The sequence below is a fragment of the Schistocerca gregaria genome, chromosome 4 (genome assembly GCF_023897955.1).
Source record: "Schistocerca gregaria isolate iqSchGreg1 chromosome 4, iqSchGreg1.2, whole genome shotgun sequence".
Lineage (NCBI taxonomy): Eukaryota > Metazoa > Arthropoda > Insecta > Orthoptera > Acrididae > Schistocerca > Schistocerca gregaria.
The window spans coordinates 120,159,339-120,180,933 of NC_064923.1; the positions used below are offsets into that span (position 1 = coordinate 120,159,339).

General features: G+C 38.4%; 1 protein-coding gene across 2 annotated transcripts in view; it reads right to left on the reverse strand.

Moving 5' to 3' along the window:
* Positions 1-1,911: 1,911 nt before the first annotated feature.
* LOC126266747 (leucine-rich repeat-containing protein 49) overlaps positions 1,912-21,595 on the reverse strand; it is a 173,136-nt gene continuing 153,452 nt past the window's right edge. For both annotated transcript variants that reach the window (XM_049971250.1, XM_049971249.1), the window contains exons 7-8: positions 15,071-15,307; positions 1,912-6,542 (exon numbers count right to left, since the gene is read on the reverse strand). In XM_049971250.1, the coding sequence (XP_049827207.1) occupies positions 6,345-6,542; positions 15,071-15,307 (435 nt within the window). In that variant the 3' untranslated portion in view covers positions 1,912-6,344. The remainder of the gene's footprint in view (positions 6,543-15,070; positions 15,308-21,595) is intronic.

A 21,595-nucleotide genomic window follows, 5' to 3' on the forward strand; every position in this document is an offset into this window, starting at 1 on the left:
CCAGACTGGAGACTTATGTTATACATCCTGTCTATTTCAGCAATTATGAGTTATTTTACTGCCTAAACAGCAAAACTTTGCTACTACTTTTAATGTCTCCATTTCAGAATACAATTACATCACCATCACCTGATTTAATTCTATTATGTTCCATTCCATTTGTTTTGCTTTGCTTAAAGCCTCCTTTCAAGACATCATCCATTCAGTTTAGCTGCTCTTCTGAGAGAATTACGTGTCATCAGTGAACCGCAAAGTTTTTTTTTTTTTTCTTCTTCCCCCCATCTTCTTCTCCCTGAACTTTAATTTCCTTTCTAAATTTATCCATTGTTTTCTTTACTGATAGTTCAATCTGCAAATTGAAAAAAACATAGGGATAGGTGACAACTCTGTCTCACTACCTTCACAACTGCTTCTTCCCTTTCAAGCCTGTAGACTTGGCATCTGTACAAGTTTCAGATAATTGTTATCTCCCTGTATTTTATTCCTGTTATCTCCAGAATTTCAAAATGTGTATTTCAGGCAGTACAGTCAAAATCTTTGTCCAAATCTGCAAATGCTATGGATATAGGTTTGACTTTCTTTAGTGTATCTTCTAAGATAAGTTGTCAGTATAAGGGGTCAGTATTGTCTTGTAAGTTCCTACATTTCTCTGAAACCTAAACTGATCTTTCCCAAGGATAGCTTCTACCAGGCTAGCTTCTACCAGTTTTTCATGTCAGTATTTTGCAGCCCTGCCTTATTAAGCTGATAGTTCTGCAGTATTCACATCAGTCTGCACCTACCTGTTTTAGTAGGAATTATTACATTCTTCTGTTGGCATTTCATCTGTTCTGTATATCTTACACACCAGGTGGAGTATTTTTTCATGGTAGTCTCTTCCAAGAGTCTCAATAATTCCCAAGAAATTCTCATCCCCTCCAGGGGCCTTGTTTCAGTGCTCTGTCAAATTCCTCTCACAGTATCATACCTCCCATCTCATCTTCATTTATTTGTTTTCTTTTCACAACACTGTCTTCAAGTTTGTTTTCTTTATACAGACCATCTATGTATTCCTTCCACCTTCCAGCATTCCTTAGTACAGGCTTGCCACATGAGTGCTTAATATTCATACAGGTGAGTCTCTTTTGTTCCAAACAACTCTTTAATTTTCTTAAAGGTGGCATATGTGTTCCCTGTAGTCATCCATGCTTCTATTGCTTTGCATTTCTCATTCAGGCATTCCTGTTTTGCCCTTATGCACTTTTGATCTCATATTGCAGATGCCTTTATTTGTTTCTGTATAATGCCCAAATACTTTTTATCTACTGACTCACTACACACTTCACCCTGCATTTTTTAAGGATATGCTTGATGTATTTTGATCTTTTCAAGGTGGTTGACATGGTGATCATTCATTGACCTCTCAGCATCAAGATGTCAGATCATTTGGGAAGAATTATGTGAAGAAATGTATTAAAATTTAAGTTTCAATACTATCTAGTGAAACCAATTTGAAACTGAGTATGGTATCACTAAACAAATGAGGTCACATACTTCGAGGAGCGTAGGGAATGATGCGGGAGACCCGCACTGCCGACTAGCCAAGGTCGTAGTGGAGGTGGTTTGCCATTGCCTTCCTCTGACCGTAATGGGGATGAATGATGATGATGAAGACGACACAACAACACCCAGTCATCTCGAGGCAGGGAAAATCCCTGGCCCCGCCAGGAATCAAACCCAGGACCCCATGCACAGAAAGCGAGAACTCTACTGCAAGACCACGAACTACGGACAATGGTATCACTACATAACTATATCTAAATAAACTGAAGTGAGGTATCTAAAATACTGTTTAGTCAGACAGTTGTAAAATAAGACATCTAAATAAGGATTATTACAAGAGGAAAACAGAGTAAACTAAGCAAATTCAACACCAAAATATTTATTCATATACAAATATATATATATGTAACAATGTGATGAAAGATACATTTCCTGCCAGATATTTATGAAGGTGAACAAATTTCATATTTCAAGAAATGGATAGCTCTAGAAAACATTTACAAAAATGACATATTATGCTTTAATTCTCACATTTAAAACTCTATAAAATTTATTCACTACATTTGCTTGAGTAAAAGAGTATAAATTTCTTAAAATTACAAACTTTATGTGACTCAAAGCTATTTGTAAAATATGTAGGAACTTCACATTCATGAAATATATTCACTACAAAATACTCAGTGAAAGCTGAAAGACAAGAAACTGGTCATTTGTAAAAGCTGAATTATTTTTCTTTGGTTCATCAAAAGACTTAAGATTGTAAGAAATAAACTGCTCAAAAAGTTTTGCATTATCTTCATGTCTTCCATAGTTTGTGTTTTATGTATCAGAAACTTTTTCCCTCAATATTCTTTTGATCACAGCTACCTATGTAATGGAGGTAAAAGAAAACTTTTATTATCAGTGCAGGTCAGCTGAGCGCACCATATTTACAACTGTGAACAGGACAATGCAGTGTGGGTACATGGTTTAGTCTGTTGTCATGACTCAAAGGGTTATTTAAAGCTTATATTGTGCACACCATTGTAACTTATTGCACAAATGGTTGTCAGGATGGCCAGTTGTCCGCTGGATTGGTGTACACCACAGCGAGGTCATTTAAACGTTCAGTTAAAAATATGAGACACAAAACATATGAGATCTGCCTCCTTGTTGTTATACTCATGATCAATAATAACAGCTGATGATTACTATCTACAGATTATTGCTCATAAGTACCCCGAGGAGAGTGCAACAGAACTGTGTGCTTCTTTTTTGAGTCAGCTGGGATGTCTTTGTTACGTACACAGCACATAACCATCTACACATGATCAATATGACATCTGGATGTCCATTAAAACAACAGTACTTGCCCTCACCAGTGCGGAGTACAAAGATGGTGTGCAAGGGAATACCTAGAATGGAATCTGGATCAACAGTGTTATGTTCTCTTCACTGACAAGTGTAGGACTTGCCTGATTCCTGATAACTGTTGTAAAAGTGTGTGTGGAGGTGGCTAGGTACTAATACACATCTCTGGCATGCAATACCATGAGTTCAGCAGGAGATGGCTCTATCATATTTTGAGCCAGTATTATGTATGGATGTTACATGTCTCTCATCACTACTGAAGTCATTTGGAGACTAAAGTATTAGGGCAGAATCCTCCCATCATACAATCAAATTTTCAGTGCTGTATTCATGCTCATCTCTTAAACGTATTCCTCCCAGAGGCATCACCAATTAGGTCCAAATCAGTAGATTTGCAATGACCTATGGTGTCTACTGTATAGGACCTAATTGGGGATATTTGGAACCAGTTGAAATTTGTCATATGTCATTACAGTAATCCTGCTCACATGCTGGATAACCTCTGGAGAACCATTGTCAAAACATGGAATGCACTTGAGAAATTACATCTAAACCAACTTGTGGAAAGCATGCCAAGGAGGGTCCAAGCTTGTTAAAATGCACAGAGTGGAGAAAAACAATACTGAATGTCACCTAGCAGCTGATTTTGATTTCACAGATATGCACTTTGGAACAGACTGCCTTCATTTTCATAAGTATTATGTTTTTATTTCAAAACAAAGTTATTCACATACATGCAGATAATGCAAAAAATTTTAAGCAGGTTATAACAAATACATTTTACACGATTTGTTACATGTATTGCATTTTACTTAAAATTCATTTACCAGAATACAGAAGAAAATAGGTGCACAAATCTGTGTGTACCAGTTTTTATTGTGACATATTTGATATAAATACTCACAAGTAAAGATTGAATATGAATAAGACTGAAGGAAGAAAGAATGGTTCAAGGGCACAATTAAATGCCAGTAGTGAACTGACATGTAAAAACTACAAAGCTGTAAAGCTGGAATCCTTTCGTATGCAGAATATTACATCAACAATGGCCAACCAGAATTAAAAGTATGTGAGTTTAAAAGTTGCTCCAAATTTACAACTCATGCGAGACAACTGCCCACTTCCATATTTCAATAAACCCTGAAGTTGTTGACATGGACAAATAAATGTAGTGTTACTTAAATTGCCAAAAAGGATAAATGGAGAGGGCTGGCACACAAATCCCCCCCCCCCCCTCTCTCTCTCTCTCTCTCACTCTCTCTCGCTCTCCCTCTCTTCTAACTAACTCCTCACACTCTGTTCCTCTTACACCTGCCTCCCCAGAATTTGTCCCTATCCATCTGTCTCCTCACACCCCCTCCCACTTCCACACCTACCTCCTTACACCTCCTTCTTTCACCTCACACCTTTTCATTGTTCACCTGCCCCCTCACACAGTCTTCCTTCCACACCTCCTCTCTGTCCATCTCCTGTCTCACCCCATTTTCATCCTCATCCCCATCCTCACCCCAGTGGGAGGTGGTGATTACCACAGTACTCCGAGTGTAACATTTGTTGTTTTTTCTCCTTTTTCTTGTGTCAGAAAGATAGTCTCTCAAGTATGAGGCAAAATACTCTCTTCACACCTGCTGTCAACCTCAATAATGAGTAAGTTTCGTTGCTAAGCCTCATAAAAGCAGTAGTCTTGTTTACAATACGTTCCATCAACTTTGACCATTGATGTAAGTAGCATAGAGACTGTTAGCTGCACAACCCCAGTCAATGTAATTACTTTGAAACCATATGTTTCCACATGTCCAGAAATAGTGGTTGGGAAGGATGCACTTGTCACAAAATCTTCATTTAATTATACTCGAGATATAAAACTTAGGTACTAATACAATATTTAAGTAAAACTGGAATCCCCTGTGGAAAGACATCTATTACCTTCTTGACTTGAGTGCTATAGCTGAAGTTGAAGTTGTAATGCATCCAAAAGTGAGAAATAAAAAAAATTGATGTAGTGGACACTTATGTTTCTGACTTTAGTTACGTAGGTAAAGTAAAGATAGTGACACATCCAAAAATGTGAAACAAAGAAACGTTCTTCACTTACAGGGATATTTATTCATCACATTTCCTTCTTGAGATATACAGGTAAAGTGAAGATTGTGATACATTCAGAAATACAGATTAAAAGAATGGTTTGTTATATTTTTTTATCTCAGTGCTTCTTAGTATCACTTTGTGACACTACAATAAGATTATATTTTTGTTTTCAAACCAGATTTTTTAATCTGAAATATGCTAACTCGGAACATGATTTAGAATCAATATTAAATTGTAGGTTCTCACATAACTTGTTAGTCAATTCAAAAGTTGGTATGATACAAGGATATACACTTCTAATAGGACTATGGGTACTAAAGCACTGTGATATTCAAACCAGCTTGTGGGTTGTGATAAGTTACTATTGTATGGTAAGTTAATGGTTTAAGCTTTTCCATTCATTACAGTTATTTATCATAATAGTTGTACAACAGAGTTGAGTGATGTATGAAAGCAAGTTTGCAAAACATTCTGATGTCTACATCTGTAGTAATTATGTAGGGAAATATGATGTCACAGTTGCTTTGTTGACACCATAAGTGATGAAAACCAATAAAGTATCACATTTTAATCATGTGGAGATGCCTATGATTTATAATTAGCCCCATAATTTTTTATACTTCATTTCTATAACTGCACGTGTCTAGATTTTTACTCATTCTTTTTCCAATTTCATACATTTTCTCTTTCTATCTGGAATCTGGAAAGAACATTGTTTGTTTTTAGAAATGTTGAAATATAATGTTTACCTCTTAACATTCTTGTGTGTCTCACCATACTTTCCCTTTAAAGTGAGTAAAGTTTCTCCCACTTTTATATGCTTGATGTTTGATTTTATTTGATAGTTTTAAACTTCACAATCTCTCTAATCATATGCTTATTCAATCAAACATTATGGAACATCAGTTTCAATTCACATAATCAGTAAAACATTATAACATAAAAAACACTGAATTCCAGTTAAATCATTTCAGAATTTCATGACTATAAATTTATAGAATTCAGTTCATATTCTATAAAAGAAAAGGGAACGAACCAAGTTGCAGTGAAATTCACATGTCATATGACATTTATAATAATGATGTTGAACCATTTTCAGGAATATGAATGCACAATGAAATAAACAAAATTTAATGGTCAATCATTAAACAATTTAAGTTGATAAAGTAACAAGTGAGTTGATAATAAAGCCTATCATTACTGCAAAAAGTAAACTGGCACTGAAGTTGATGAAATCTTATCAGTGTAGGATGAAAATAATGAATCATGAAAATAACTGCAAAAATGCAGTTTCATTCTCATCTAAACAGGCAAAAGTAAGGGAATCCAACAATGTATACAATTACATATATAGATTCTTCAGTCTACACTTTAAGTTTCTGCATACACTGTTTCATGTAAGAATCAAGATGAGAGTAATCAACAAGTGTATCTCTGACAAGCTCAGCCAATATACTGGGCCACTGTGCCTCCAACATATGAAGTTTCTCTACAGCAGCACAAGCCACCTCCAAAAGATATGCCAAATGCACTCGTCCTCTGTGCCTCCATAACACGTCCTCCTGTATGTAAATGAAGTAACAAAGATGAAAGTTCTTGCGCATGTAACTAACATACATAAAAATGATAATTTAGGCATTACATGCAGTTAAACTGTATAAATCTGAATAATGGAAATTTATTTAATGGACATTTGGTGTCATTTGTATGAAGAGGTATGTGTACTTACAAGTGTCACTCAAATTGTGTGTAACATAAAATACATAAATAAAATAGAAAGAAACTTCCACGTGGGAAAAATATATTAAAAACAAAGATTCCAAGACTTACCAAGCGGGAAAGCGCCGGCAGACAGGCACATGAACAAAACACACAAACACACACACAGAATTCTGTGTGTGTGTTTGTGTGTTTTGTTCATGTGCCTGTCTGCTGGCGCTTTCCCGCTTGGTAAGTCTTGGAATCTTTGTTTTGAATAAAATACATAAATATATAGCAGTTTGGTTCTTATTACACCAACACTTCACAAAAACAAGATCTACTTTTTGTCATCTGCCATTTAATATTTTGAATGCTTGTGAGTAAATATGCCCTCCAGTTTTCCAGATTGTGTGCTACTTGAGGGTTAAAGAAGGAGACATGTAAAGTGGATGAAAATGAACACTACTGACACTTTTTGCAGCTTTTATTGTTGCTGTGGTTTGCAACCTGCAGACTAGTTTGAAGCAGCTGTTCACACTAGTCATCTATCCTGTTGTGATGTAAATACATTGAAATTGTCTACATCTGTTTGTATGTAAAAGATCAGTTGTGCACTCTCAACCTAGATACAACCAACTGCTTCAAATGAAAACTCCTTTGTAAAGTATAGCCTAAAATTTCATATAATAAAAGTTGGTTGTCATGTAACATAACAATATTTTCAGCCTTTGCTTAAAATTGCTTGAAATTATCCATTCCTTTTCACATTGATTTTTTTTACTTTTACTTTCTTTATCAAATTTATTCATATGGTTCAATCTTTTCTATTTGGGTTCCATTTTAGATATTATCCCCAGATTTATTAAAATGCATTGTTTGTTTGATTGATTTATTCATCCGTACCTACATTGGTAGGTTTTGTGGAAGATGGCTTCCATGATATAACCCCTCCTAGCATGATACAAGAGAAATGTTCATATTAATTTTGACCCATTTTTTAAGCAACTGAGGTATTTCAGTTGAAGCACAAGGTCAAAATACTTCGATTCAGATAACTAGTTTGACATAAAAGATGTTGTTTTAATCACAATTAATAATTAATTCAAACATTGATAACACTCGCAGTATTTTACCTAGACAAAATCGTTTCAGTTACGTAAACCCCTGATCAAACAGAATCATTTTACACACATCACAAGAACATTTTTATTATGGCATTTTTCTAGTGGTTTTTGTGTTTGTATGTTTTAGGCCTTCCTGCCCATTTCATCCTTGTTCGCTCAATACACTGGGTTGGGGCATAAGTTCATAGTTTTTTTTCCCCATAAGTTTAATATACACAACAGACACACATAAAAAGACTGTAGTCATCAATAATATATTCCCCCTTCACTATTTACAACAATGTGTCAAGCCTTGAGTAACTTTTCAATTCCTCAATGGCAGAAATCATGTGGTTTGAGGTGAAAAACTTGTTGATCCAAATTTGGAGCACATTTTCATCCAACAGGGAAGTTTCTTGAAGGTTGTTAAATACAGATCAGAGAAAGTGAAAATCTGAGGGCACCAGATAAGGTGAATGAGGTGGGTGTGGAATGACTTCCCATACCAATTCGTGTTTGTTTTGTCGGTGTAACAGAATGCAGGCTGGTGTTATCATGGTGTAACATCACTTCATGCAGTCTTCCTGGTCATCTCAGTTGTTGACAGTTAATGTTAGCAGTGATAGTTACATGTCAGGGAAACAATTTGTAATACACCACACAACATCACTTTTCCACCAGATGTGTAATATTATCTTTTGTGGATGTGTGCAGGTCTTTGTACAGTAAGTTGTTGTTTTGTTTGGGCTCAACCATTTCTTTCTTTTCATTATGTTAGCATGAAGACCTCATTTCTCATAACCAGTAATGATACAGGATAGGAATGGTCATTGGTAGTCACAAGCCAATTGGTGATCAGCAAGCAGAGATGTACATATGGCCACCCACTGATTTTTGTGATTTTGGCTTAGAGCATGCAGTACGCAAACACCTTATTTTTGAACACTCCCCGCTGCATGCAAATGTTGCACAATGGTGAAATGATCACAGTTGCTCACATTTGTCAGTTCCTGAATACAATGACATGGATCATTGTGGATTGAGGCATTTAAATGATCTTTATCACACCCTGAGGATCTTCCTGAATTTGGAGAGTCGCTAATGAAAAAACAATCTTTCTTAAAATGAGAAAACCCATTTCTTGCTGTGCTTTGTCCATTGGCATTATCCCTATACACTGCACAAATGTTTCTGGCTGCCTCCACTGCTGTCACCTCTCTACTGAACACAAACAGAAGAATTTGTCAAAAATGTTCCGATTTCTCAACCTGGTACACCATTTTCTAGCGTACACCTATCCACTCACTATTTCCAAATGACAGTATATGAATTCAAACAGCAACACTGAACTACAAATAAAAAAGACACTCAATAAATAAATCTGTAGCAACCAGGTTAAAAACATGCAAAACAAAAACATTCGAAACTTGTGCATGAACGTAACATTATAAATACGATTTGCATGTGAACAGAACTGGGCATTTGTGATGGGGCTTCAAATCTCATTTAGATGTATCGGATTATCAATCAGCATAACTTAAAATTATATGAAGGAGGTCTTGTAATTTTGATGTAGGGCTTGTTTGATGTCATGGAAATGAGGTGTCAAGCCACCAGAATACAAGAAACAGCCCCAGGTGTAGGTGGGTAACAGCTGTGCAGAGAGTCTTGGCATAATATCACATCTTGACCTCGTTCATTGAACAGTATCCAGAGCTCAATTTATGCACCAATATTTTGCATGTTAGCATAGCTTTTCAGTTCAACAAGGTGTGATTCTAGTTGAAAATGACAGTAGACAATCCTGTGTGCTTATTCCCAAAGTGTTGCAAAATAATGTGTTGCAATTTCTCCATCAAGAACACTGGGGAATTGTTTGCACTAAAAAGTTAGTGTGCTGACACTGTACTTGGCAGGGCATGGACACCCTCACTGAACAGATGACATCACAGTGTCACACATGCTTGGAGAATCAATCTGCTCTGCCACAGACATTCTCAGCTTGGCCTAAGAGTCAACTGCAATGGCAATGAGTGCACATAGACTTTGCAGGACCATTATGGAACACTCGTTAGCTTATAGTGGTATACTCTTTTAGCAAGTTTCCATTTGCAGTACCTATGAGTTCTACCACATCACGTAGTACCATTCAAGCATTGTCCTCCATGTTTTGCATCAAACTTTTGCCAGAAGTACTTGAGTCAGACAATGGACCACAGTTCACTACAGGTGACTTTGAACACTTTTGCGAACCCAATAGCATCTGTCATCTAACAAGTGCTCCGTTTCACCTGCAGTCCAACAGAGAAGCAGAACACTTTGTAAGCACTTTATAGCAGCAGATGGCAATACTTCACACCACCCACACCCAGGAAAAGGCACTGCAACTCTTTCTCACCTAACCGACGACACAGACCATCACTGGTGGAACTTCTTCACAGTTGCCGCCATTGGACACTGCTACTCTTGATACAACCACCACAGGATCTAGTGCTGCCAATGGTCCACAAGTATCGCTTTGCAGTGTGCGATCTTGTTCTTTTCAGGGTTTATGGCAACTGTGGGCACTAAGAAAGAGGCATGATGCAGAAATGCATTAGCTCTTATATGTACTTAATTGCAGGTTACGATGGTTTCCAGCACTGCCACCAGAACTAAATTTGTACATGTCATTTGCCCCCATCATTCTGCTGCTTTTCTTCCCCCAGATTCACAGTCTCACAGGACTGCACAGCCATCCCAGCTGCCCACTGGTACCATCAGGGAACCCCAGAAGCAGCAGATGGAAGATGCCCTCTCATCCCCGCCATCCCTGCTTGCCTACCCGATGGACCTGGACCCGCCATCACTATTGCTGCCACCGTCACCGTCATCATCGCCCCAGCATATGTTCTCAGGCCGGGACGTGTGCCCTGTCATCAGTTTTCCGGAGCATGTTCCTGTTGCCTTACAAGCCAGATGGCTGGGTATGGTTGGGAGTAAGCTGCCTTCCACAGTCACGGCTCCCGACCCATCTCATCATCCAGTGTCGTGCCTCCCTCCCCATTGTCGTTCGTAGCCTCACTACACAACAGTGGTGGCACTTCGGTGGGCGAGGGGGGGGGGGGGGGGGGGGGAATGTGCTGGCATAGGCTGGTGCCAGAACACCATGCCTCAGCTCCGATTGACATGCTGGACTTCTGGGATGGGATCGCTCTGACTGAGGCCTTCTGCCAGGTAGTCACTGCAATTCATAACAACAGTGGTAGAATCTATGCCTGCAGGTGGGATGATTAGATCAGGATTTGTTTTGAGATTGTGTATGGCTGTTTTTCTTATACTGAAAGTTTGGTGTTCCGAGGAAGGAACCTGTGGAAGGATGGTAATGCTAAGTTGAAAGAAAGGAATTCTGGGAAGGTGACAAGCAAATGTTTAGGTGTGAGGGGGGGGGGGGGGGGAGGGATGATGGTTGAATGGTGGTATGAACTGGGAAAAGGTAGGGTTCAATGATGGAAAGGAGAGAAAGGAGAGTAGGTCTTTGAAAAGTTCAGCATGGTTAAATTTGTGTGTATGGCTAAAGGTGAAGCCTTTGGATAAGATCGAAACTTCTGTGGAGCTAAGGGTTTTGGTGGAAAGGTTAACAACAGTGCTACACAAGTGTGTTGGCTCTAGATTTTGTGGTGCATTGATAGAAGACATAACAATGACTTAGGGATGAAGGGGTACATTGGAATAGCTTCTGAACGAATTTCTTCCATGTGAATAAACACAGACACAACTATCAACATAAATGAATGATAACTATACAACTAAGTGTCCCCTTCATCACCCAGTACCATCTCGGACTGAAACCACTGAACCACATCCTTCACCAGGGCTTTGGTTACCTATCATCATGTCATGAAATGAGGGACATCCTGCCCAAGATACTTCCCACCCCTCCTAAAGTGGTGTTCTCTTACCTAACCAACCTCCACAACTTTGTAGTCCAAGGATCATATTCTTGTGGAAGAGCCAGGTCCAAACCTGCCCAATCCACCGACCCAGCACTTCCTATTCCAGTCCAGTTACAGATTTATACTACCCCATCAGGGGCTGGGCCACTTGTGAAAGTGGTCACGTCATTTTTGTCACTACAGATATGTCGTACTCGAGTGGTCAGGCTATATGGGAGGGATTTTATGGTGTGAAAGGGATGACAGCTATCAAAATGCAGGTACTGTTGGTGATTAACAACTGTGTTACACAAGCTTTTTGGCTCTAGATTTGGTGGTGAGTGAAAATGCAGGTACTGTTGGTGGTTAATAACAGTGTTACACACTTTCTATTCCAGTCCTGTTACAGATTTATCCTACCCCATCAGGGGCTGGGCCACCTGTGAAAGTGGCCATGTCATTTACCAGCTCTGCTGCAATCATTGCACAGCTTTCTGTATTACCAACCAGCTGTCCACCAGGATGAACAGCCACTGCCAAACTGCGGCCAAGAACAAAGTAGACAATCCTGTGCCACAACATGCAGCTGAACATAACACATTTGATTTCCATGGCTGCTTTACTACCTAAGCCATCTGGATCCTTCCCTTCACCACCACTTTTTTGAACTGCACAGATGGAAGTTATCCTTACAACACATTCTCCACTCCTGTAATTGTCCCGGCCTCAACCTATGGTAACATACTATCCCCACATCCTCCACCCAACAGTTTCCAGCCCCTCTGTCTTGTTATCTCCTCCCCATTCTCACATACCACCATTTTTATTTGCAGCTCCCTGCCAATGCATCCACCTGTCTTTCCCTGCTCCTTTTTTCCCACACCTTCATGCCCCTTCTCCTTCCCTGTTCCCTCCAGATAGCTGCTTGCATCCCATATGATGTTGCATTCTGGCCCAAGATGCTGACTCTCTCTCTCTCTCTCTCTCTCTCTCTCTCTCTCTCTCTCTCTCTCTCTCTCTGTGTGTGTGTGTGTGTGTGTGTGTGTGTGTGTGTGTTTGTTTTACTGATGAAGGCTGTCACCAAAAGCTTTATGTGAGTGTCTTTTAACTGTGTCTGTCTTTGTCTTATATGTTCTCTTTATGGTAAGTAGCAGTCTATTTTTTCCTACATTGTTGATATTCCTACCTGAAGTTTCCATTGTTTGATTTGTCTTTTGAAAATGTGTCTCCCTAAATAGCATGTCACTGTGTTTTGTGTTACTACTGAGTGTTCTGTTAAGCACTGCATATGTTGTTTTATGTGCTGTCATGTTTCATTAGTTTTATGTGCACCAGCATCATCTTACATGCATAGTATGTCACTGTTTTGTGTTACTACTGAGTGTTCCATTAAACACTACATATGTTGTTTTGTGTGCTGTCATGTTTCTTTAATTTTATGTGCACCAGTGATTTATCTTTTGTAGCATCTCACATGCTTTGTGCTCAGGTTCTTTTTTTTGCATATGCCTTCACTGCAACCAAGAGTTCATCAGTATATCCCTCAATCCTGTCGTTGTGTCCATCCCCACCTGTTAATTGCTGCAAGGGTCCGATGGCAATGTCCAAGGAGATTTCTTTGTTATTATTACATTATCCGTTTTCCATGATGCATGCATCATGCTCTGTTAAAAAATTAGATTTGTGGTGCAGATTTGGCATGACTGAGTGATTACAATCTGGACCCAGTTTTTCTTTCCTTATTAACCTTGTTATTGCAACAAACACTACATCTAGAGAGAACAGGCAAGTTGTATAGTTATCATTCATTTATGTTGGTAGTTGTGCCTGAGATTATTCACAACTTTTTCTGTCATCATCTGGGAGAAATTCATTGAGAAGGTATTCCAATGTACCTCTTCATCCCTAAGTCATTGTTCTGTCTTCTTGGCATGGTGTGAATATGATCAGTGTGATTTAAATGTTCTCAGTCAGGAACCTGTAAGATGGTCACCATGAGCTGGCCTGGAATTGTGTGTAAATGAAGTTGGCCCAGTGTATGTATCTAGCTTCTAACAGTGCTGTCCTGACGACTGTCTTAGTTCCATACATTATCCTACTTTAATTATGCAGTCCCTAGGGTTTACCATTTACTAGTAAAATTGTTGTTTCAATGTCATGTGTCATGCTAGTCTGGTTAGTTCAGTGCCCTCAGATGTTTTGATTTGAATTGTTTTTCTTTTTTGTTACATATTTTCCTGTACTGTATTTCACATTGTTGCTGTCTGCATGTGTGCCTTGTAGTCTATGTTGTCATAAGTTGTGTGTTTTGCATTTCAGCTATCTGTCTTTTCTTGTATCATGTTGTTGATATATGGACACCACTTATCTGTCCTGTGAGACTGTCGTAAGGTGTAATTCACTTTTATATCAGTTCTTACAAGTCTTCTTTTTTCACTGACATATCATGCAATGTTTGATATTTTATCTAAATATGGTTCTACCCTGTGGGAAAATTGCATGTATATGAATGCAGTTACCTGTACCTCCACTGCATTTAGGTTCATTTTAATTACTTTCCACTATTAGTTTCTTTCTATGACAGCTGCCATGGGTTGTGGATCACTTGTAACTACATATACATATAATGGAAGGCATATTAGTTTTCCTGCATCTGTTGTCCTCCAGTTATAGTTTTCGTAGAAGTAATAAGGAATATATTGCACTTACAACTGGATGCAAGTCATGTGCAAAAGATCTCCGAACGAAGCAATATCCACAAAGACCACAAAGAATTACATTCTACATTAAGCAACTATCCAGGTGTTATTGCAAGCAGATCATAACAGAATTAAATTTCGTATGCCATTTTTGCTGATTCGGGGATTGGTCACAAGTATCTGAGCCCAATAGACCATCATCATTCATCACTCAACAAGTCAGTATCATCAGATTTGACATATTCTAAGATATATTGTTTAAATAGCTTTCAGCATGTACATGTCGTTCCAAGTGAGATATTTTTGCACTTCTGTGACTGACAATTGTTTGGTTAGAAGTGTATTTGAAGCTGGTCTTGTTACTGGCATATTTCATTATTATCTGAATTAGAATTCTTCAACTATGCCTAAGTGAAAGATTAGTATTGTTGGTTTATCGATTTGTAAATGCAAGTATATGAATAGAAAATTTTGTTCATTACGTTTATCTATAATGTAACTAATTTGGTGATTTTACCATGTTTGTGACTGACTGTTCTTATCTTGTATTAGCTTGGCATATAATATTCCAGTATTGTTCCAAAACTTTAAGTGCTAAAATAATGAAAATTTCAGGATGCAAACAATAAACAAAAACGTGAAATTTCCATGAATTTAGCTTATATTGTCTTACCTGGGTCAGAGAAGATCTCCGCCACTGCAATGCTTCTTTCCCCACAACGCTCCGCAAAGCAGGATCAGCAGTCCATAGCCACTGTTTCGCTGACATCTGTTGATGCTGTTGCTGTGTACCAGTAATCTGCAAGCGACCAAGAAGTGGCTGCAAAAGGCTCTCAGGCAGGGACCACAGAATTATGTCACTTAAGCCTTGGAACTCTTCTGATGCTTCAGCTATGTCTTCATCCTTTACCTCCAAAAATAAATTTAGGCAGTCAAGATGTTTCCACTGTATAACATTATTTTTTGTCATGTTTAATGCTATATATTTATTTATTTTTCATTACTTCATCTTCTGTAAATGTCAACATGCAGGAGAACTTTCAGGAATGTGGAGTAAATCAAGGCACATCAACACAGTGAAACAGAAGTTAGAAACTCATCAATAATTAGCTGTTGTTTAACTGCTTCCTTGGTTATATCAAAAAGTTGCTGTTTATCTCTTAATTCTAACTTTACAGTAATTCTTAACCAGTTGTATGCCTGTTCAGTTATCATCTAGATTGTGTCTCGTGTAGTTGAGTTTAGGATCTTGATTAGTATAGATACATCTTTCATTGTCTTATCTGTCTATTTTTCACTCCCCCCTCCCCTTCCCCACCCGCCACTGTCACGTACCATGCGCTTTTCACTCTTATTAACTCATGCATGTTGTTTAAGCATTAATCTCTGTCTTGAATATTATTCTACCTGCCACCTTTAACGTCTCAGATTTTCAAATCTCGTCTGATGTAGTCCCCAACGATCAGTCTTTCCTTTTCATTCTGTCTGGTAAGTCTCCCATGACCCATGGTTCTGGGTAACTTTTTGAAATCTACCTCTTTTCCTAGACCTCTCCAGTCCTTTTCCTTCACCACTATTCCTTCCTCTTAACCCTTCTGCCTGAAGAAGGAGCCAATGGCTCTGAAAGATTGCCTAATTATAATTTTATTTTGTGTGAGAGTGTGCGTTCTGCTGCCACTTGGTTAGTAGATTTTTTTATCTATTCAATTAGATTATTACTGTATAGTTAAAGGACAATGGCATTTCTGGTCATTGTGCTCTCTTTATGGAGTAACCAAAAACAATAGAACCTTGGTTAATTAAAACCTACACCAAATCCCAGCAAAGAAAATATGAACTTATTCTATCATAGAGTAAATAAGGTGGAGTGGGCTATAGATCATAGTATTTTATGCTCTGAAAATTTTGCTACTTTCTTGGAAAACTTCCTACATGTTTTTAATGAAACTTTCCCCCTAGTGTACACTATAAAAATGTAGGAAATAAAGTAAATTGGGTTACTAAAGGAATAAAAATCTTGAGTGCAAGAAAAAGACGGCTACATAAGGAACTAAAACATTACGAAAGTCCTGCTTTTATTGCCTACGTGAAAGATTACAAAAATATTTTTTTAACAAGTTGTGAAGGCAGCCAAAGAACTGGCAAATAGATTTATACTGGATAGTGAAAACAAATCAAAAGCATGATGGTCAGTGATCAAAGCTGAAACAGGTGCCACAGGTAGAGGCCATCATATTTCTGAAATCAAGATAGAGGATAATGCTATTGTAAATCCTGCTCAAATTTCTGGATTATTTAATGAATTCTTTATGAATTTAAACAAATCTCACGTCAGTGTAGCAGAGTACCCAGACAAGGTATATTTCTTCAACAGTGAGCAATTTGATGGTGAATTTTTCAGTACATTTACCAAAATTACTATCAAATATATAGAAAATGTGATGAATTCTTTATGAATTTAAACAAATCTAATGTCAATGTAGCAGAGTACCCAGACAAGGTAAATTTCTTCAACAGTGAGCAATTTGATAGTGAATTTTTCAGTACATTTACCAAAACTACTGTCAAATATATAGAAAATGTGATACTATTACTAAAAAGTAAAACATCAGCAGGATGGGATGGTATACCAACAAAAGTGTTAAAAACAGTCTCTAAAGTAATTACACAGCCACTAACTACAATAGTTAACCAGTCCCTTCAAGAAGGTTATTTCCAAACACACTGAAGAATGCAGTAGTTAAGCCACTATTCAAAAAAGGTGCAAAAGAACATACGGGAAACTATTGCCCAGTCTCTGTTGTTCCCTCTCTGTCAAAAATATTTGAAAAGGTAGTCACCATAAAAATTCAAAATTTAAAATAATCTCAAAAAATCAGTATGGATTTCAAAAAGGCAAACCCACAGTATCTGCTATAAATAATTTTGTTGATAAAATTAGCTCATCTCTAGACAACTCACTGCATACCACAGGAATTTTTTGTGACGTATCAAAGGCCTTTAACAGTGTGAATCACTCTTTGCTACTCGGTAAACTGGAAAAGTATGGTATTGGAATGGTTTAAGTCCTATCTAACCAACTGAAGACAAAGAGTGCCTATAACATCAGAGAGAGGAACTTATACTTCAAAATGGAAAACCATTTCACATGGAGTACCCCAAGGTTCTGTCTTAGGTCCCATTCTATTTTTGTTTTACATAAATGGTCTGCACTTAATATTGAGTGTCACTCAGTTTTATTTGCAGATGACACATCTTTAACAATTGAAAGTAGTAGTACTGATCAAATTTCACAAACTGTATTAAATACTTTAGAAAAATTAGATACCTGGTTTGATTTAAACAGCTTAAAATTAAACATAGAAAAGACTCGGTTAATGCAGTTTAAAACAAAACAAGCAAAATTAAAAGATATTCACAGAAACCAGGATTTGCAGGAAGCAAGCTGTGTGAAATTCCTAGGACTACAACTAATAAAAATCTATCATGGGGATCACATAAATAGTACCTTGCAAATAAATTAAATAGCCTAGCATTTGCAATGAGAATATTGTACAATGCTACCAGTATGGGCATAAGAAAAGTATTATATCACAGCCGCTTTGAGTCAGTAATAAGGTGTGGAATTGTATTTTGGGGTAACTCAAACCATATGTGTCGAATACTAAAACCTCAGAAAACCAATCATTAGAAATATGCACAATGTAGGGCGAAGAAAATCATGTCATCCACTACTAAAAAATCTAAGTATATTAAGTGCTCCCTCTTTATACATATGTTGTTGTGGTCTTCAGTCCTGAGACTGGTTTGATGCAGCTCTCCATGCTACTCTATCCTGTGCAAGCCTCTTCATCTCCCAGTACCCACTGCAACCTACATCCTTCTGAATCTGCGTAGTGCAGTCATCTCTTGGTCTCCCTCTACGATTTTTACCCTCCACACTGCCCTCCAATACTAAACTGGTGATCCCTTCATGCCTCAGAACATGTCCTACCAACCGATCCCTTCTTCTGGTCAAGTTGTGCCACAAACTTCTCTTCTCCCCAATCCTATTCAATACTTCCTCATTAGTTATGTGATCGACCCATCTAATCTTCAGCATTCTTCTGTACCACCACATTGTGAAAGCTTCTATTCTCTTCTTGTCCAAACTATTTATCGTCCATGTTTCACTTCCATACATGGCTACACTCCATACAAATACTTTCAGAAATGTCTTCCTGACACTTAAATCTATACTCAATGTTAACAAATTTCTCTTTTCAGAAACGCTTTCCTTGCCATTGCCAGTCTGCATTTTATATCCTCTCTACTTCAACCATCATCAGTTATTTTGCTCCCCAAATAGCAAAACTCCTTTACTACTTTAAGTGTCTCATATCCTAATCTAATTCCCTCAACATCACCCGACTTAAATCGACTACATTCCATTATCCTTGTTTTGCTTTTGGTGATGTTCATCTTATATCCTCCTTTCAAGACACTATCCATTCCGTTCAACTGCTCTTCCAAGTCCTTTGCTGTCTCTGACAGAATTACAATGTCATCAGCGAACCTCAAAGTTTTTATTTCTTCTCCATGGATTTTATTACCTACTCCGAACTTTTCTTTTGTTTCCTTTACTGCTTGCTCAATATACAGATTGAATAACATTGGGGAGAGGCTACAACCCTGTCTTACTCTCTTCCCAACCACTGCTTCCCTTTCATGCCCTCGACTCTTATAACTGCCATCTGGTTTCTGTACAAATTGTAAATAACCTTTCGGTCCCTGTATTTTACCCCTGCCACCTTCAGAATTTGAAAGTGAGTATTCCAGTCAACATTGTCTAAAGCTTTCTCTAAGTCTACAAATGCTAGAAACGTAGGTTTGCCCTTCCTTAATCTAGCTTCTAAGATAAGTCATAGGGTCAGTATTGCATCATATGTTCCAACATTTCTACGGAATCCAAACTGATCTTCCCGAATATTGGATTCTACTAGTTTTTCCATTCGTCTGTAAAGAATATGCGTTAGTATTTTGCAGCTGTGACTTATTAAACTGATAGTTCGGTAATTTTCACATCTGTCAACACCTGCTTTCTTTGGGATTGGAATTATTATATTCTTCTTGAAGTCTGAGGGTATTTCACCTGTCTCATACATCTTGCTCACCAGATGGTAGAGTTTTGTAAGGACTGGCTCTCCCAAGGGTGTCAGTAGTTCCAATGGAATATTGTCTACTCCGGGGGCCTTGTTTCGACTCAGGTCTTTCAGTGCTCTGTCAAACTCTTCGCGCAGTATCATATCTCCCATTTCATCTTCATCTACATCCTCTTCCATTTCCATAATATTGTCCTCAAGTACATCATCCTTGTATAGACCCTCTATATACTCCTTCCACCTTTCTGCTTTCTCTTCTTTGCTTAGAACTGGATTTCCATCTGAGCTCTTGATGTTCATACAAGTGGTTCTCTTATCTCCAAAGGTCTCTTTAATTTTCCGGCAGTATCTATCTTACCCCTAGTGAGATAAGCCTCTATATCCTTACATTTGTCCTCTAGCCATCCCTGCTTAGCCATTTTGCACTTCCTGTCGATCTCATTTTTGAGACGTCTGTATTCCTTTTTGCCTGCTTCATTTACTGCATTTTTATATTTTCTCCTTTCATCAATTAAATTCGATATTTCTTCTGTTACCCAAGGATTTCTACTAGCCCTCGTCTTTTTACCTACTTGATCCTCTGCTGCCTTCACTACTTCATCCCTCAAAGATACCCAGTCTTCTTCTACTGTATTTCTTTCCCCCATTCCTGTCAATTGCTCCCTTATGCTCTTCCTGAAACTCTGTACAACCTCTGGTTCTTTCAGTTTATCCAGGTCCCATCTCCTTAAATTTCCACCTTTTTGCAGTTTCTTCAGTTTTAATCTACAGGTCATAACCAATAGATTGTGGTCAGAGTCCACATCTGCCCCTGGAAATGTCTTACAATTTAAAACCTGGTTCCTAAATCTCTGTCTTACCATTATATAATCTATCTGAAACCTGTCAGTATCTCCAGGCTTCTTCCATGTATACAGCCTTTATACATATTTGAGGTGATTATCTTTGTACACAGTAACCCTGACTTATTTGTAGCAAGTCATTTTCAAGATGATTACTAGACAAGAAATCAAAATAATTTTATGCTGTCCACCTACTGTTCGAAACTCTATGCTCAAACTCCACATTATATGGATATGAAAAGTTATAACAAAGTGAAAGAAAGAGAATTGCTCAGCATAAATTTGGAAACACTGAAAAAATCCTTATATGAGAAATTAATGCAGTTCTGTTGCGGAACTACTACGCTTTGCGTTACCGCCTCACGGCTAGGGAAGGTGTTATCCTCCTTTCCACCGAAAATGCTTCACCGCGTGTTGTGGTACCTGCGTCTTTGTGCTCTTCGGTCTTGCGTCTCCTTCACCAAGGGGACTGGGGTGTCTCTCGCACAAAATCTCTGGCACGCCGTCATGTGTACTGGCCCAGCATTGACTCTGAAATCACACACATGGTCGCTGTCTGCAGCCCTTGTGCATCACAGGCCACCACCCCGAAGTCATCTTTGTCACCGTGACCTTCGCCTGAGAAGCCCTGGGAGCGTATTCATGCTGACTCCATGGGACCTTTCTTAGGTACTTATTGGCTTCTCGTTATTGAAGCCTACTCTAACTTTCCTTTCATTGTCTGTTGCACATCGCCTACCACTGCGGCAACCACCAATGCTCTAGCTCTCATTTTCTCTTTGGAAGAACTTCCCTCTACTCTTGTCACTGATATTGGTCCACAATTTTCCTCTTCCAATTTAGCGGATTTTTGTGCCCGTCATGGTGTCATGCATGTCACAGCCCCTCCATTCCATCCACAGTCAAATAGTGACGCTGAACAACTGGTCCGCACATTTAAGGCTCAGATGAGGAAACTCCTGAATTCTTCTGTTGCCAATGATGCGCTTCTCCAATTTATGGCTTCTTACATGGCCGACAGCCCCGCATGCTACTTCATCTACTGCGGCCTTCCACCTCATGGCCACAGGTGCCTTTGCTTGGCCGGTTTACCGCCGCCGACCTTGTATGGGTACGGGGATATGGCAGGTGGCCAAAATGGAGTCCTGGCCGCATCTTATGACACTGTGGCTGACACCTGTATGACATCCAGATGAACAGGGTGTTGCAGTGCGT